At 37.8% G+C, this 18,912-nt stretch overlaps 1 protein-coding gene across 1 annotated transcript in view; it reads right to left on the reverse strand.

The window, feature by feature from the left end:
- Positions 1-6,186: 6,186 nt before the first annotated feature.
- camk1da (calcium/calmodulin-dependent protein kinase 1Da) overlaps positions 6,187-18,912 on the reverse strand; it is a 54,171-nt gene continuing 41,445 nt past the window's right edge. The window contains exons 6-11 of the mRNA XM_077234951.1: positions 16,658-16,733; positions 13,685-13,797; positions 13,199-13,277; positions 12,086-12,173; positions 11,621-11,879; positions 6,187-11,009 (exon numbers count right to left, since the gene is read on the reverse strand). Of these exons, the coding sequence (XP_077091066.1) occupies positions 10,879-11,009; positions 11,621-11,879; positions 12,086-12,173; positions 13,199-13,277; positions 13,685-13,797; positions 16,658-16,733 (746 nt within the window). The 3' untranslated portion in view covers positions 6,187-10,878. The remainder of the gene's footprint in view (positions 11,010-11,620; positions 11,880-12,085; positions 12,174-13,198; positions 13,278-13,684; positions 13,798-16,657; positions 16,734-18,912) is intronic.

Raw genomic sequence — 18,912 nt, forward strand, 5'->3', positions numbered from 1 at the left:
ATTTTCACGCATTTATTATTTTGGCGGGACAGAGACGGATCTACGAATATGAGGGGAAAAAAGGAAGAAAGTAAAGCAATGCAAAAAGATATGGCGAAAGAAAAGGGACCTTACAGGAACAAGCTCACACCAAGCGCAAAACAGCGGTATTTGGAGAAGTAGCATCAAGATATTTGTTCTTTTACACTAATAACAGTAGGCCTATTATTATTATTACTTATGTTGTCCAAAAAATATATATTCAGTTCTCAATAAATATTGTTAAGCCATATCAAGTTGTTTCAAGCATTTATTTCAAAGAAATAAAAAAGTAATGAACAAGGCACTCAAACAACACTTTTGCACATGTTCGTTAAGGCACAGCAGACAATCTTATCAAAGGCATCAGCCAACCAAGCAATCCAGCGTCTCGTCAGGTCAGAGACTTGCTTTCCCTGATGCTGTGTCCATTTCGGTAACCTAAAAAACTGTATTCCATTGTTCCTATGTTTTCCGTATGTATCGTGTGAGGTACTGGAGCAGTTTTTAACGCAGCAGTGACGTCCAGGCATGGTAAAACAGTGCGGAATTGCGAGAATCTCCTCTACTACCGAGTTAACAACACACGTAAACAATCATGTTTTCATTGTTTTGCCGCGGTAATCCTGCCAACATGGCGGAGAGGGGAGGGGCTCTGTACAATGACGACAACTCCTCACTCTCAATAGTCGCAGCAGCCGCCGCCTCATATGCTGACCATTCAAATGGGAAACACACAAATCTAGGAATAGCTATGTTCGTGCACAGCAGGGTAAGTGAAATGTGTAAATAACCTAATAATTATAAATCAAACAGTTTATCCATAAATCTTGTGGAATAACACTAAAACCGGGAGAGCCGCGATCGGATTGGGTTAAAGTTACTCAGTCAGGGGTAACAGCAACGTTAGGCCGTCGATTAACAAAATGCTGAAATATATTTTAAAGTATGTCAGTGAGACTCCGTCTTGTCTTTAAACGTCTTATTGTACGTTAAAATATATGCATTATGAACAAAGAACCATAATTATTTCCAACTTCCAAGGAATATGTGTTTTGGTTAATCCTGTCGACATTTAGTTGTGAATGGGGTCTCCCACACTGCTGATCCACGCACATAATTTCTCCTCTTGGCTTTTAGATTTTCAGGAAGGAAAAAAATTCCACTCCCCGTCCAAACTTTTAGGATACCGGGTATCAGATTTGCACAATCCATACGCACAACGCTTCGGCATGTTTCCCTCGCTGGAAAGCTTGCCAGACCTCCCGCGCCTAGTTACGGTTGCTAAGACACGATTGGCCAGTGGCGGTTTTCAGGCGTGGCTTAGCGAAGGGTCAATTAGCTCATACTTCTGTGAAGTCTGAGACAGTTGATATTGGATTGTGCAGATGGATGAATGAGTATACTTATGAGTATAATATATATATACAGTGTTTCCCCTACAATGTATTCAGCAGCGGCGCAGCGCCGCCGCTGGATTTTCAGCGCCGCTGCAAAATCTTTCCATGATCAGCAATATCACGACATTCACTTACACACCTAAAACACTGTCATGGCGACCGCCGGCGCTGCATGCGGTGGCTCTGAATCCCCTTGTTAACAAGGAGGAAAGAGCCACACATGGAAATATTTTCGATTAGACTAATGTCACGTTGCCATAAGGGGCCGTTCACATAGCACGTTTTTTTGCGCGTGCAAATTTCAAATGCGGCCGGCGCGGTCGTTTTTTCAAGCGCGCCTCTGTTCATGTTTGTATAGCGACGACAGACGCCACGGGAGAGCAAGCGCTTGTGGAAAGGAGAAAGCGGTACGAACTGCGCTCTCCATGAGGACGAGGAAGTATCACCTACAGCTCATAGTCCTGATAGTTAACGTTAAATCATATTTAATTTTTCAGATGAGTCTACTAAATTTGTTGGTGTCCTTCAGAAATCATTCTAATATGATGATACGTGATGCTCTTTTTTTTTTTTTTTTTAAGATTCTTTGATTAATAAAAAGTTAAAAAGAACATCATGTAATAATATTTCACTATATTAGGCTACTGTTTTTTCTGTATTTTTGATTAAATAAATGCAGGCTAGATGAGCATAAGACTTCTTGCAAAAACAAAAAATACCCCCACAATATCATTCAATTACCAAAGAGCCTTAGAGATCTTCTATGTAAAGGCCAGAAAAATTAAGTGCTCACAGATTGGGTGTGGCCTTTCCCATTAAGATAAAATTTTCAATAAATTGTAAATAATCTTTTTCTGGGTTGTGCCGTTTCATTTTTCCCCTAAACAATTTCTAACAAGCTGAAAATGAACACAAAAGAAAACATGAACAATCCTGTCTAAAATTATAAAATGAAGGTTTCTGTTTGTGACTGCAGTTCAAGGTACGTGCTGCTGCAATAATCATGCCTTGAATCAGTTGATGGCATGTCATATTTGTTTTTCTCAAAATGTCCATTTCTATCCACAAAACTTGCCAGAAGTCATGGTTTAAGGGGTTATTTTTAAATATAATAATTTAATCTTACAGGGTGCATGCCACCGGACCCCACCACGCGCGGCTTGGTAACAACCTCGGGCACACAACAGCACCGCTGCTGGAAAAATTTCTAGGGGAAACACTGATATATGTATGAAAAGCAAACGTGTTTAGAGGGGGGCGGAGCTAATTTGCCCTCTTCAAGAAACAGTGGTAATTTTGATACATTTACAATAATTCAAATATACTTTTAATAAAATGTTTGTCTTAAAGTGAAGATCAAAATAAAATAAAAATTATCAACTCAAAATTTAAATCAGACTCTCATTTTCAAACTAGGTGATATTCCAATAAACAAAAAAAACTAAAAAGGCAAATATAGAGGTCCTGAATGGTTAATACTACACACACACACACACACACACACACACACTTCACAGTTACATCAGAGGTAAGTGTGAGAACACGCACAGAATCAGATACTGTGATTGCACTGAATTACATTACATCTGATTCTTCCTTTCTGAGGCTGATAGTAATGCATCACAGGTTCGGTTATCAAGCAGACGATCCAGTGACGGCTTCTCAGCAAACCCTCACTCACTGTCTCCTTTCATCTGCTGAGCCGATTGAGATACAGAGTGGAGGAAAGGGAGAGAGAATGTGTTTAACATGTGTCTGAGTTCACTTCTGAGAAACTTTCTGCATTTTCAAAAAACATCACTTAGTATGATTTATAAGCTGTTTTCCAAAAAATGTCCCCACAAGGACAAGGATTTCAGATAATGCCATCTTTGTGGGGACATTTTGTTGACATTTCTGCATGCATCATGCTGTAAAAAGAAATGTTAAAAACAGCCCAAATCTTAAACATTTCTCTTATTCCATATGACAGACACCCAGCAGACTCATATGACATGTGGCAGCTTTAGAGAGTGTACATCCTCTCTTTTGAACACACATTAAGTAGACGGTAGCCTTGATTTCACCAGTTCTTGAACCCAGATAGTTGTAGGCTCTCTAAATCAACAAAAATGAATCATTGTGAACTAATATTGAACTTTGCAGGAGTCTTTCAACTGCAAATACACAAAACATTACCACAACGGTATATCAGCATGCTGACAGTGGTGAACGTATAGATCTAAGACGGTTCAATCTCACTCCAACCCAAGCAAACACAGTCCTCAGATAAACATTAACCCCAGCTGATCCCAATACAAAATTGACCAGATTGACATTTGTCCACTTTCAACACAGTCTGTGTCTGTTATCAAAGTCTTTGAGCTGCAGATGTGATCAAATAGCAGGAACTAAGAGGCCAGAGGTTGATAGCAGGAGCTGATGATGTACGCTGACTGTGAAGTTAAGAACCAGAGAAATAGACTAACTAAAGATGTGTTAAGGCTTTGGTCACATGATTATGGCTGATAGCGTCTGTACATTAGAACGCACTGTGTTGCAAAATGGCAACGTCAATTCATTTTAACAAGAAAAAAAATTCCCACAAACTAGATTTGTTTTGCAACCCTTAAAGAAGACAGAAATTGTGTTTTACAAGAAGTAACTTTTCTCAGCATGGGAAGTGGAGAACGCCATGCAACATATCAGTAACTGTTCTTGAGCCAGATTGTAAATAAAAAGTTTTATACTGCTGTCAGATTGTATTTCTTATTTGATACATGCTTGGCCAATTGTGTTGGACATTTCAGATAGATAGCAGGTAGCAGCTGTACTACATAATAACGAATGTTGGGGGTGTTGCCAAGATGGCCACCGGCTGATTTCATTTACACACCCATGCTTTCAATTGAAAATGAATTCCTTCATAAACTGGCAGATCTGAAAACATGACTGACAATTTGCTCAAAAGAAAGACTGTTGGACATCTCTTCATTTCAAGTGAACTTCATTGGTGAGTGAAGATGACTTCATAATATGTTGTGTGCTGAGGTGTTTTTGATCCGACTGATCACAGTTTGCATTATATTCAGTCCTTTCCGGTTGATTCGTTTTGTTATACTTTTAATGTGAGCTGTTTGAGATCAATTGCACTGCAGTCTAGTTGATTTTTGCATGACTAGATGTGTGTGCGTGTGAACTCATTGGTGGGGGAAATAACTGATTGTTGTGCTAAACCTCAAACAAAGAGCCAGAGATGCCATCTAATGGCTCAGGTTTTTATTTTAAATCACCTTCTGGATCTGTGAGATCTCTTTTGTAGACGTGTGTGTGGGTGTGTGTGGGGTGGGGGGGAGAGAGAGAGAGAGAGTGCACTTAAAATACTTATCTCTCTGTTTTCTTTTGTGTGTGCCACTATTCTGGGAAAGTTAACCCATTTGTACCCCCAGCATCTGCTGGAATGCCCCTGTTTCAAACTAAAAGATGAACATTTTTGTGTCTTTCCAAACTATAGCATTAGCATGACTCATAATTTCCCACCTTTAAGTTTGTTTGGTTACGTGTTGCTGAGCACACAGACATGGGCTCTCGGGGCGATGCAGTTAAAAGTCATTTATTCTAAGAGGATAATGACAGAGAAACTCTGCTGATCCCTGCAGCGGCGTGAGAGGAAAAACAATGTGTGCTTTCCTCCGGGGAAATCTCAGCATCTATTTTAAGAGGTTTGGGATGTTGGTCTGTAAAATGAAATTTGGTTTCTGCAGTTTCAGTTTCCACATCAACAGAACAGAGACAGTTGATTGATTGGACTTGGATTGGAATTTATAAATGCATAAAAGAAAATTAAGGAAAAACCCGAACTCAATAACTTTTCCATCACATGAGATAGATAGAAATGCAAAACCTAACTGCCCATTAAGTAGTAAAGGGGTCAGAATTTAACTGATTAGCATGTTAGCCCCTGCTGGTAGATGTCGTAACTACACGCTAGGTTTTTATTTATTTATTTTAACATATTTTCAGATTATTATTTTTTTTTACTATAGGTTAGATATATATCCCTTATATAGCATATTTATTAAGATAATCAAGCGTTTATCAGTCAGTAAACAATCGTCAGAAAACTCGTGAGGTGGCGGTAGCGCGTGTCAGTGCTTCTGCAAAGAACATGAACACGAAAATGTCCGACTATGAAACTAATGACTCATGAACCGGTTCTTTCAAATCCAAAATTATTCATTATTCAAAATGATTCACACATTGCTGTTTGAATCAAATTCGCTCAGTCAGTGACTCGTTCAGAGCTGTTACTAAATATAGCCTGTAAGACATAGTGAAGTTTGTTTGTGTTTATCTTATCTGTCTGTTTTATCCAGTTGTTTTGATTGAATACTGCAGTAAATGTACCAGTGCCCGATTGCAAGGATAGCTTTCTCCTGGATCACTCTATCTATCTATTGAGTCGCTTGGCAAGCTTCATTTTCAATATGGCCTCCTGGACAGAGCTAATGTCAAACATGTTGGCCAGACACATGCACAGATGCCTGGGGTCGTAAGCGGTCATGCATGGCTGGATGATATTCACATGGTCTCTTGCCAGTCTGTTTTGAGTCAGTAGCAGGAGGCAGCGCCTGAAGATGTGCTGGTGGGAGACCGGCCACGTCCAGCCTGACTGACCGCTAATGAAAGCGATCCAAACCAAACTAATGACAGAAAACACAGTGTTCAAAAGCTGAATGCAGACATGCAAATAGAGATCCTTGAATCTTATTGAGCCATAAAAGACATATCATGATCATTCAGGATTTATTTAAGGAAAAAGGAAAGAAAGAAAAAAAGAAAGGAAAAAAACAATCATTCATTCCCCATTGCTTTACAGCATGGAATATAAACTCTGATATGTGCAGATGATTGTCAAAGGCATTGGATATACAAGCCCCATATCAACAGAAGATCACGTCACAGTAAAGTTAGTATTCGTATGCCACTCGCAAAATATGATCATCATTGTCACATGCATATGAGTATATAATTCACATTTCACTGGGTAACTTTTATTTTGGACAGGTTGTGTCAGAGATGCAGAGATCACAAGGCCTGCATTGCCAGAGTTGCAATTTTTTAAATATATATTCATATAGATACAGACATATTTCTTCATACATATAGTTACATGGTGAGGACTTTTGAAAATACGCAAACAATTGGTTGAATCGGAAAGCGCATTTAACATGCTTGCAATTGTTTATAAAATCATTCGATGCAGTTGCAATGTATTTTCTTTCTTAGTTTGCAAATAAGTTGACATTCAAGGGACAAGTTTAAAACTGCACAGTCACTGGGTAGCACAGACACTTGTCAGTCACAGCTTTTTCATCGTAAGAGGCAAAAGTGACGCCTGAGTTGGTAAAAAAGAAAGAAGAAAAAAGAAAAGAAAATGTTGGGAAAAGATTGCATCACAACCGATCATCGTTAAATATTTACCATGTTGCTCGTGTGAAGTGCACAGACTGAAGTTTGTACAATAGAAACATGATTTTATCGGAACAACATACAGCAAGAGACACGAGTTTGTGAATATACATCTGTGTATTACAGTCAGTGTGTGGCCGAAAGCTGCAGAGAAAGGCAGTATTTAGAGAACGAGATGAGAGACACACACGAACATCTTCTCAGGGACAACATGAGACACGTCACAATCACAGTCTATTTACAAAACCTTCGGACACACAGAGTGATTTGCTCTGGGCACAGACAGACAACAGTGATGCTATAATCTAATTTAACTGAAACGTCACGTATACAGACAGTTTTTGACTTCCTCTCTGTCCTTCATTGCACTCATTGACTGATCAGGATGTGTGTGTGTGTGAGCCATGGCACATGTGTGTGCATGTATTTACTGAATTTAATGTTAAAATGAATTCATATACCTAACTGTTATACTATATTTAAATGCATTTATGTTTGGCTTGGAGTAGTGGCAGTAACTGTATATATTTATCTTCATTCAAAAGATCCCAACGTTTTGGTTTATACTTTTTCTGCATATCCTATTGAGGGTTTAAAAAATTCAAAACCAGCATATCGGACAAATTTCCTGCATTTTACACCCATAAATACACACAGAAGAAGGTGACATTCACAAACACAGAGTACATGAACACTTAGTCCAAAGATGTTGCCGTTTTACCACAGAAAATCATTTCTAATTGTCCCTCAGTTCATAGAAACAAGCAAAAATGACATTTACAGTAATGTAGCTACACACAAGAAAAGTCTACAAGCGCAAGAAATTGCACCAAAATAAGTGTTTTTAGAGAACAGTAATATAATTTTTAAGACTGGTCAAACAAAATTGCTTACTAACCTTGTTTGAACAAAGTTACATCCAATTTCAAACCCTAAATCATACAAAATGCACAAGGATACCAAAAAGGTACTGTTTACATGACACAACTCACTGTAAATATGTAAGCAACACCAAACTAGAAGTCCAGAACAGTCGTCCCACAGCTAAAATCTCAAATAACACATATTTGCTCAGGAAAATGAATAGAAATGCTTGAACAAAAATATGACCTTCAAATTTCGTCTTTTAATCCGTTTGTGATTCCTTTCCATAGACTTTTACTATTAGAAACTAAGGGACAAATTGAAATTATTTCCTGTGGTAATCGACATTATGCCACAGATACTGTCAAAAGAGTTTAACATTCATTTAAACAACCGTTACTTTTCGAACACCTCATTCTTAGACCATAAAAGGCTGAATGTTTTAACAGAAATGTGCAGTATGGTTCACCTCAAAGAAAATAGCTTTTGTGACATACAAAACCTTGCAGTAACTTTGCCCCAGTTATTTTGTGGAAAGCTTCTCTCTGTGAGATTACAAGCTCCTCTCGGGTGTGAAAATGAAGACAAAATGGCGCATGCATGACCTGACTGAAAAATAAACCCATTAGCTCATGGTGAGGTGCCGCCCACACTGAAACAAACATTCAGGACCAAACTAATTGTCAAATGCATGAAGATATTCAATGGCACTTTGGAAAATGTCACAAACTCCTAAATCTTGGTTCCCTCCTGTGATATTAGCAAGCATTAAAGGGCAAAGAAGACATCAGTCACTTTAAAAACCCGACAGGACATAATAGCAGAGGACAGAACACCCCTCACCCATCAATAAGGAAGTGTAAAAACCTTAACTTAGCCCTTAAACCAATACTAGAAATAAAGCCACTTTGAATCACACTGGAAAGTCCTTGTTGGCTACTATTCCATTAAAGTAATGCTGCGTTAATACTGTCTCAGAATTACCGATCTAAAAATGATTAAAAAAAATGAACCTGTCATTACACCAAATGGATATATGCTTGACTTTGTTGTTGATGAAGGCAAAATACTTCATAGCCACCTTAATTCACCTCTTGCGAATTCAGGAAGCGCAAAGAAAGCACACCATGATAGACTGTCTATGATAAAATGACATATTAACTAGAAATATTTGCAGTATCTAAACAAAACTGCCTTTAAAAGTGAAGTTTCTACACCACTTCCATTACAAAACGTTGCAAAAATAGTGACTGGTTTCAAACGGGTTTCCAAAACACTCCCTGTCTATCATTTGTTGGACAAAAAAAAAATTGGTCTCGCTTTTAACTTGTTTCTAATGTGTAATAGAGTGCAACAGTGCATGCAGTCTTTTTAATTTTTTTCATAGGGATTTTAATTTAATAGTTATAAGCCATGAGCCAAACCAACCAGTTACAAGGTCAATCACAACATTAAAAACGTACAAAAATAAGCAAAAAAAGAGTTGAGGAAAAAAAAAGTTCAAGGCTGTCTCAGATAAAGAACTACAAATCTACAAACTACCATGAATCATTGCAAATGACAATCAAAGTAAAAACAACAGCTAAATATAAAATGATTGATATGAAGATGTTGATTGTGTATATAGAAACAACATATTTTACGTTTATTACAAAATATGCACTCAATTATTGTCTGAGTATGTCATTCATGTGAATGTAGTTTTTTTTAGGATCATGGGTAATGTAGTTTTAAACCAGGAATTCCACTGTTAAACATGATTATTTAAAAATGAAGTAGAAATATAATAAAGACTGAAGGCTTCAACAAAAGCATATAGCATTAACAACCTTGTAGCTCACATTAGGTCTTTAAAGGCTTTAGTAATTTACCATTAAAAATCTATTCCCCTATGGAAAAAATCCGGGTACATCCGGTACCCGGCTGTTGCACTCTATTAGGAATTTGAAAATGTTTTAATTGCAGTAGGCTAATTCTGATACAGCATAAATGTAGCATAACATGTCAGTTTTATCGCATGGTCAAATTGTCATACAATCGTATGCACGAGTTAAACAGCTGTCTATCATCCTAAACTACATTTCTGACATTATTCTGGCTGGATGAGACAAGCTCAAACCCTGGAGGCGTTTAGTAAAGATCCCATCACTTTGATGCCCAGTGCAGCTGCGGAATTCCCTGAGAACTCGTACACTGGGCGTAGAAAGACGCTGCCATGGCTTTTTGGGAGATTTGTGTGTGTTTGTGTTGAGTAACAGTTATACTATATTCAGTACCTAACACTGTGTGTGTATTCAAAGTAGATAGAAACAGGAACAAGCTGCTTTTTCTCTGCGTTTAAAAAAAAAAGTCCAGTTAAGTAAGATAACAATCAAACATTTTGCATGTTTTATCAGATATCTTGAACTTCGTGATGCTAAAACCCAACTGTGAGGTCTCAAATCGATAATCTCCCAGCCTAGCTCTTGTAAAAACACTGTAAAGCGCCAGTAAATATTCTCTCTTATGTGCAAACAGATGTCTTGACTCAGAAAATGTCGCAAAACAGTCTTGACGTGATATTAAAAGCACTTCTGCAGGTCAGCATGACACATCAGTGAAAAACCCACGAAAGATCAGAATGGTAGCTAAGAAGGAATACAGGAAATCGTGAGTAGATAAAGTAAAAAGGGAAAAAAGGGAAAAGAGGGAAAGAGGGAAGAGCTAGACATGTTACAATATAGTAAGAAGAATTGTTTGACATTGGCGCCGTCCTCTTATAAGGGCGGACACGATCATGCACACACTTTCGCACCTGAACCTCTGCGCTCTTTTTGACTCTTTCACTCATTTTTTCCCCCAAAGGTAACATGGCTGGCGAGGTTCGTATCATATTCATAGCAAAGACATCACAGTTCTGTCCAGCCGCACGAATTCACTTCTCAAAATGGAAGCCATCTGCTGGAAATCTCTGTCTCCTGCCACTGCATGCATTGCACCCTCTAGTGGCCTGGAGGTTAAATGGCAGGAGTGCATTAGGCGCGCGCAGTGATGCTATGGCGATGGGTCAGTCCTCTGCCTTACTGGACGGCAGGGCGGGGAGTGGGCTGAGGGGCAGGACTCACAGGGCAGTGGCCTCCCAGCTCTCTCCCCGCAGAACCTGGCGTCACTTGGTCCCAGTTAGCACTGTGGTCACCGACGCAACGGAGGGAGGGAGGGGCCTGCAGGGCTCCGCCCCCGAGGAAGAGGAGGAAGCAGCTGATGCTAGAGAACAGGAAGCGTGGGGAGGGGCCGTACCTACAAATGCAAATTCACTGCTTAGAAGTGCATGCATGGAAACTGATACATTTAATATAGAAAGTAGGGCTAGGCAATTATAGCTATAAATATATCTAGGTCAATATTTTTCTAGATGCTATTCTATATCTTAATTCTTATGTACGTCTGAAATGCCTTAAACGTGTTTTTTTGACAGCCATTGTTGAAGTGCAAAAAGGCAAATACTAGTGCTGTCAAATCAATTAATCGCGAGCAATTGCATCTAACATAAAAGTTTGTAAATATATATGTGTGTGTGTGTATTCATATACAGTGTACATATATATATATACACACACACACACACAATCTTCAATCTTCTCTACCTTAGTTTTTAATGTTATTTAAGAACATAAGATCAGAAGATCTTAAACAGATTCTATAATTTGTAATCCCACAGCATCTAAGATAAAAGTTTGTGTGTGTATATATATATATATGTATATAGTGTGTATATACAATATACATGCATGTATGAATATGTATACACACATATACAGTATATTTACAAACTTTTATTTTAGGTGTGATTAATCTACATGACAGCATTAACTATGTATATGCAAAAAAAAAAAAAAAAAGATACTTACAGTCTTTGCGTGGTATAGAGGTGTTTCCTGTGGCCATATCGTTAATAAGAACGGCGTTTGGGTTGGCAGCAGGTTTGTGGTTTTGGGTAAGTGCCGGAGTGGAGTTTGGTGTAGTGTTGGGCGGTAGAGTTGGAGTCTGGCTTGCGTTCGCTGTGCGGTTCTGGTTGGCGGAGCTCGATTGGTCCATGCTGCTCCCCATACTACTGCCCAACTGCAGTCTCCTCATGTGGCGAACCACAGCCGTGGCGTTGAAGGCTTGCTGTTATGTGGAGAGACGAGAACTCATGGACAATGACAAGTGAAACAGACAATTCTCACAGACTGACTCTTGGGCCCAAACTGTACAGCACTCCAACCAAATACTTCCAGCTACACAAGATGACATTTCGGTTTCAATATGTGTTCACAGACTATACTTGCATAAAGTGTGTTTCTGGTCTTATTTACAAGGTCACTTGTACTCACTCTCCATTTGCTTTTTGCAAAGTTTTTGCGCATTTGTCGACTGACGGACTCATGGATGTTCTTGCAGAGCGCGGTGTCTCCTGCGATCCTGGAAAGCAAATTGACAGTGTATTTAAATTCTCTCTCTCTCTCTCTCTCTCTCTCTCTTTCTCCCTCTCTCTCTCTCTCTTTCTCCCTCTCTCTCTCTCTCTTTCTCCCTCTCTCTCTCTCTCAAGTCAAAACTTGGCAACTTTCTTCACCAACAATGATGTCCTCTGGTCTCCTCTCATCTCTCCTCTCGAGAAGCACTTTGATTTACTACAAAGTGTGTAAATTCCCTATGGTTTTCAATCCTTCCATTTTCAAAATCCTGTGTTCGGTAAAGGGTTGTTAACGGTGCCTGTAGAGGATGTCCTAATTGCCGATTAGCGCTTCGGAATACATAATGCGAGATTAGGCGCAGTGTCTTAATTGGCTAGCGTTTATTCAGTAGCTTTCCTCTTGCCCTTGAGAGAGATCTTGGTGCATGATAATAGAGAGACAGAATTCAGCCTGATACTCAGAACACACATTCAATCCCCGGCTGACGCAGATAGCGTCTCCACCTAATACGAATGAAACGTTGCACTAATAAAGTGAAATAAAACTCAGTCTCTAAATGCAGTTTATGAGGTCACAGTTTAATTGGTCTGGTACAGTTCAAGTGTCTTAGACCCGAATGACAGTCCAACAAAATAATCACAAAGAGTTCTACTTGTTACTGGTACAAAATTATCTTTATTAAATGCTTCTTTTTTCGCATCATGCGACTATTTCACCTACAGTTATGCTAATGTACTATTTTATGAACTGGTTATTATTATTATCAATTATAATAAAAATTTAATTTAAAATTATTGCTTTATTAAAAAAGAGGAGTTTTAATGGTAAGATATTATTACTATCATTAACAAATTAATTTATTTTAATTCACTGAAATTATTTATTAAAAAAATATTACTAAATTATTGTTAGTTTCCCTCTAAATGATTATTATATTATTATTTTATTTAATAGTATTGGTTCATTATAAAAAGGAGTTTTAATGGTAAAATATTATAGATTATTTATAGATCAGGACCTCACTAGACTCACCAGGGATGTCGAAGGGCCTGATCACATGTGTATCGCTTTGAGGGATCCTTTTCCATCAAACAACTGATGAAGTCTTTTGCTGTACATTTAAACATAAACATTAAAAAACACACAAAACATACATGCACAGCAGCTTAGAACGATTAAACTATATTGACATTTCAAGGCATCAGATATGGTCTCATGTAGTGAATCTACAGTGTGCCACATTCTTCCTGTTGGTGAGATAAAACTGAGACTTTGAGTTTATCAGTGGAAGCACTGACAACACCATTTGGATTCATTCATTGTTCCCTGATTCATAGCTTGGAAGAATTTCATCTAGCTAGAGCCTGTAGCGATTACCGAATTCCAGTTTCCTCTAAAACATTTTTCCACTCTTACTGGCAGCATGTGGGATTACTGAGTGTGTTATAGATTAAACGCCTATAAACCAGACCGTAAGCATGATGTAGTTCTCTTCTACACGTGTCGGAATGAATATACCTGAATCAGAAATATCATCCCAGTACGGTGCATCAAACTCATAGTCCGCTTTCAGGATCTGCTCAAAGAGTTTGGAGTCATTCTCGTCATAAAAGGGAGGGTAACCACACAGTCTGTAAGAAAACACATGAGTTTATTACATCATTTCCACTTGCAGCATATTCAACATACACATTTAATCCAGTGGACCTCAACCTTTTTGAAGTCCCCCTTCCCCCATTGTCCACAACAATATTTGAAGCTATATTTTTGCTTTGTCATTTTCAGGCCCCCTTGGAAGTTTTTTGAGGCCCCCTGGCTGAGAACTACTGATTTAATCAGTATATATTTCTGAGGAATCAAACCCACAACCATACTACTTACATTTCATAAACACAGCTTCATAAAAATGGTCCATATGACAAAGCTATCATATGACTTCAAAACAGTGCAAAAGTCATAAGGACTACTTTTCCAGTGCTTATTTTGTCATATTGGCAATTACTAGCCCTAGCCCTGAGTAAACCTTTGGGTGAACAATACCTTTATATTATCACTGTAATCCTCTGAAAACACCTCAGCGGACACCTTGATTTAACAGTGAACATAACGCTCAATAAATAAGCGTAAATAAACCCCATGGGCCTCTGGAAATCAGAAAAGAAAGACAGCTGATTAAACCTGAGCAATGTAAATCAAATCTCTTGGAACGTTTTATTTTCCTCCCATCATCAAAGCCATTAAAATACCTTTCCTCGTGTGTAACAGAGGCAGTGGGGGAGAAAAGGAAGGTAATTTTCTGCCTGATTTCGACCCCATTAGCTTTGTTTTTCTCTCTTAGCTAATCAGACGCTAAGAGAATTAGCTACAGTTTCGGCCGGTTGTCACTGCAATAATCACACCTGAGAGGAGGCCAACCATCCATGAGATCTGACTCAAGCTCTAGCCGAGGAAGAGCTGGGCATAGGCCTTTATTTAGTAGTATTTATATTGTTTTATAGTATTAATTCATTGATTTAATTTGTATAATTTCAGCTTCCATTTTAGTATTTTTGTAATGTGATTTTTGTCATTTTTGTTGTATAATTTCTATAAGTTGACATGTACTTGCTTAGTAGAATGCCAGTAGACTGTATGGAGCCCCTAAATGGACATGGTGGTGGTAGAAAAAATAATAAGTCAGTGCTTTTGCCTTCTCTCGCAAATGTTTTGCGTTCCCCTGAGAAACTAAACGTTTATAGTACCTAACTACCTAACCACTAATCCTAAATACCTGAGTTTCTTATAGTTAGTAGAATGTCTAAAGTAGACCATCGAAATAAAGTGTTACCCATGTGAATACTTCTGATCAGGACAGCTGTGAGTGGGAGTGATGGGAAGTGCAGTCTGAACGACAGCTTCATCAGTTTGTTGACAGACAGTGTGAGTGTTTGTGTTGGCTCAAGAGTCGCCCCCCAAAGCAGCCGGGATCGAAAGACCAAAACAAAAGAGAATTTACTCAGATGTACATGGAGATCTGTAGCAGATCTATCAGATCTGTAGAAGATACGAGAAGGTGATGCGAAGCTTTGTAATGTTGGTTTGTCTCCACTCAGACCCAGTGAAATGATAATACACACACACAGAAGAGCAGATGGCCACAGCTCATGTGAAATGTACAGCTTTTATGACACATTCTCAGTATCCTTATGAACGTTCCCGCAAGAAAAATTAAACTGAGAGAGAAAAAGGGTGAAATTACTCGGGATGGGGGGTACTTTTAGTGTAGGGAATTCTCAAATAATAGCCTATTGAATAGTCATAATATATTTACAATGATTTTGTTCAAACCATTCATATTTTTGTATTCACTATGGTGTTAATCAGCACCAAATACTTAATACTTGAAGACTTAACATTTTGACAAGTTCTGATTCCTTATTATTGTTTTGTAACACTTTACTATTGTTAACATTAGTGCATTCATTAGTTAACATGAACTAACAATGAAAATACTTTTCAATCACTTATTAATCTTATAGTTCGTGTTAATTTCAACATTTACTAACACATAATTAAAATCAAAAGTCGTATCTGGTAATATTATATTTAATGTACCTGAACTGAAAAAAAACAGTGGTATTTTTATTAACTAATATTAAGAAAGAATAATAACTACTGTAACACAAATTTCTCATTGTTAGTTAATGCATTAACTAATGTTAACTAATGGAACCGTGCTGTAATGGTGTTACCTATTGTCCTCTATAGTTCTTTTGCTCTTAAATCTGTTTGAAGTATGTCTTTACTTTAAAAAAAATTTGTGTATTGTCTATTGTATTTAAATATTATTTTTGTTTTAAGAAAAGTTATTAAACCTGTTAGGACGACATCACTTTTTGGTAACTAAATTAAACACCTGGATGATACAATATAGAGTGATAAAAGCTTCAGCAATTATCATCATATAAGAATTTGGTACTGTCACATATATAAATCTCAAACATCAACTATCATTATTCATCATCAAATTTTTTTTAAAAATAACCCGACAAAAAACAAACAATTCAATTTGTTTGCCAGCCTGCCCTGTATGCAAATACCATTGTATTTGATTATGTGAATCCTTCATAATATATCAGTGCCATGGCATTAGCATCTCATACATCACTGTAACACTGTACCACCACAGTATTTATTGGTAAGATAGAATTTCCATAAAACATCTGCTGAGAAAATGAAAATCTTCCATTAATCAACATCTGAAATATTTGTGAGACACAAACACTCTTTTTCCTGTTTTAATGACTCAGACTCAAACTTCACCATATAAGGAGTCTGAGTAAAACTGTGTGGCACAACATCTGTAGCTGATCAGGAGAGATGGGTCACTTACTCAACGGTCAAAACAATTTCTTAACTTCTCGTTTCTGTATGAAAGTCTCATGCAAACCTTAGCTGAATGATTCCTAAGCTTATAAATGAAAGGACGAGTGTAGCATTGTGGGTACTCACAGGATGTAGGCAATGACTCCGATAGACCAGCAGTCCACAGCTTTACTGTACGGCTTCTGAGCGAGAACTTCTGGTGCTGAGAAGAGAGAAAGAAACAGATCTGATTGAGTCAAACAAATCACACCACTCCTGTCTTATCAGTCAGTCTCGCAACTATATGAAAACTGTCCTGAGAATTCAAGCTCAGGTGTTTAGCAACTTTAAAGGAGACCTAATATGCCCATTTTCACAAGATGTAATATGAGTCTCTGGTGTCCCCTGAATGTGTCTGTGACGTTTCAGCACAAAATACCCCACAGATCATATATTATAGCTTGTCTAAATTTGCCCCTATATAGGTGTGAGCAAAACCACACCATTTTTGTGTGTGTGTCCCTTTAAATGCAAATGAGCTGCTGATCCCCATCCCCTTTCCAGAAGAGGGTGGAGCCTTTACAGCTCATGCTTCGGATACTCCGGCAACAACAAAACTGGAGAATGTCACGCAGGCAAAATGTCAGAAATTGTCAGTAGCGGTGTTCAGCATCACATGTTCAAACCCTGATGGAGCGCCCCAGGAACAGGGGACAACTTTTAGAATGCAACTGGACGTTTCTAAATGGTTTGTTGATAAATTTATGAAGTTGTTGTGCATAGAGTTAAGTTCACCATCTTGTTAATCTAAAAATCTTTCAGAAACAACTTTTGTGCAAACCCAGTGTTGAACTGACCCTGAGAAAATAAAGATGTTTACAACTCTTTATAAGAGAATATAAAGGTATAGTAGAATGTATGTGCAAGCATGTGTTAGACAGCAGATCATCATATAAATCATGAAGGGCACTCAATTTACTATCAGGACAAACTACTTTTTGAGACTGAGAAACACACATTCATAATCCTGTTATTCTCCATAGGAGGTTAAGGCTCCTGAGTCCTTCTAAATTTAATCTATTATTCTGCCTCTAGACATTTTCTTCCTCCCTTCAGGAAACAGGCTTTCACTCTCGACACAAAAGCTTTGGTTCTATGGTTTAGGGCTGGACTAGTCTGTTACTTATGAAAGCCGCTTTCTGAAAACCTCTTGAAATGAAACAGGCGCATTTCCATTAGAAATGATAGAAACTCTATGACCTTTAAACAACAACTCCAAAAAACACACAGGTAGCAGTGTTGAGGAAGATTCTTCTTAGCTTGCCGGGCTACAAGCGATGCATAATTCATAAAATACTTCAACCAAAGTGAAGCTACTCTTTGGAAAAGGAGCCATATTGAAGCTATTTATCTTTTAGATAATTGTCAGATTATATCATTTAAAAAAAAATAATTCTGAGACAAAGTACAAAGGATCTCAGTTAGAGTTGTGTTTTGTATTAGATCATCACAATATATTTACGGTTATTTTGGACCACAGAAAAATTTAAAAAATGTATTTATATACGGACCACTTTTTATTTGGTCAGTAACTCGATTCAAGTATGACAGTGTTACGCTATAACAGCATAGCAGTTCCTAGATGAAGCATAATTAATATTTTTGGTAAAAATAACTGTTTAGTTTAAATGATTTTAGCAAATTTAGAGTACATAAGCATCAAATGCCATTGAAAGGATCTTGGCTAGGATGGCTACAAAAATCTCAAACACACAATGATAAAATAAACAAAAACAGTGATAAACAGAAATATTTAACCAAATTTTCATTTTGCTGTAAAAAAGCACAGCTAAAATGAGGTACGGGGACTTTGAATCAGTGAATCTTTTTCTTTTTTCATTGAAATAAATAAGCCATCTAAACAAATCTAAAACAAATTTGACCAATTCAGTTGTCAGTGATGCTTACTCGGTTGCAAGGCTGTGCAAAACTAAGAAGAACAAGAGTAATTGAACCACTACTTGTAGGAAAAAGTAGTTTGTGATAGTAAAAGTTGACTATTTTGAACAGCTCAGGTACAGTGGTGATAATTATAAAATATCATGGCTAAACTCCCCACAACACAAACACATCCATACTGCATTAGGTCATACAGGCTTCTTTTGCAGTTTAATCGAGTATCTGCAAACAAAACCTGCTTGAATTCATCTCCCTATGAAAACCAAACCGTTGATTCCTGTCTTAGGACTGCAGGAATGGATGTTTTCCAAGACGGGCTATTTTGAGGCTATGATCAATATAATCCTATCATCAGATTTGAAGTGTCTACCAAAGAGGTGTGTGTTTGTGTTTGTGTTTGTGTTTGTGTGTGCGTGCGTGCGTGCGTGAGAGAGAGACAAAAC

This window comes from Siphateles boraxobius, unplaced genomic scaffold (assembly GCF_051911475.1).
Source record: "Siphateles boraxobius isolate OS27281-9 unplaced genomic scaffold, OSU_SipBor_1 19, whole genome shotgun sequence".
NCBI classification, from domain to species: domain Eukaryota; kingdom Metazoa; phylum Chordata; class Actinopteri; order Cypriniformes; family Leuciscidae; genus Siphateles; species Siphateles boraxobius.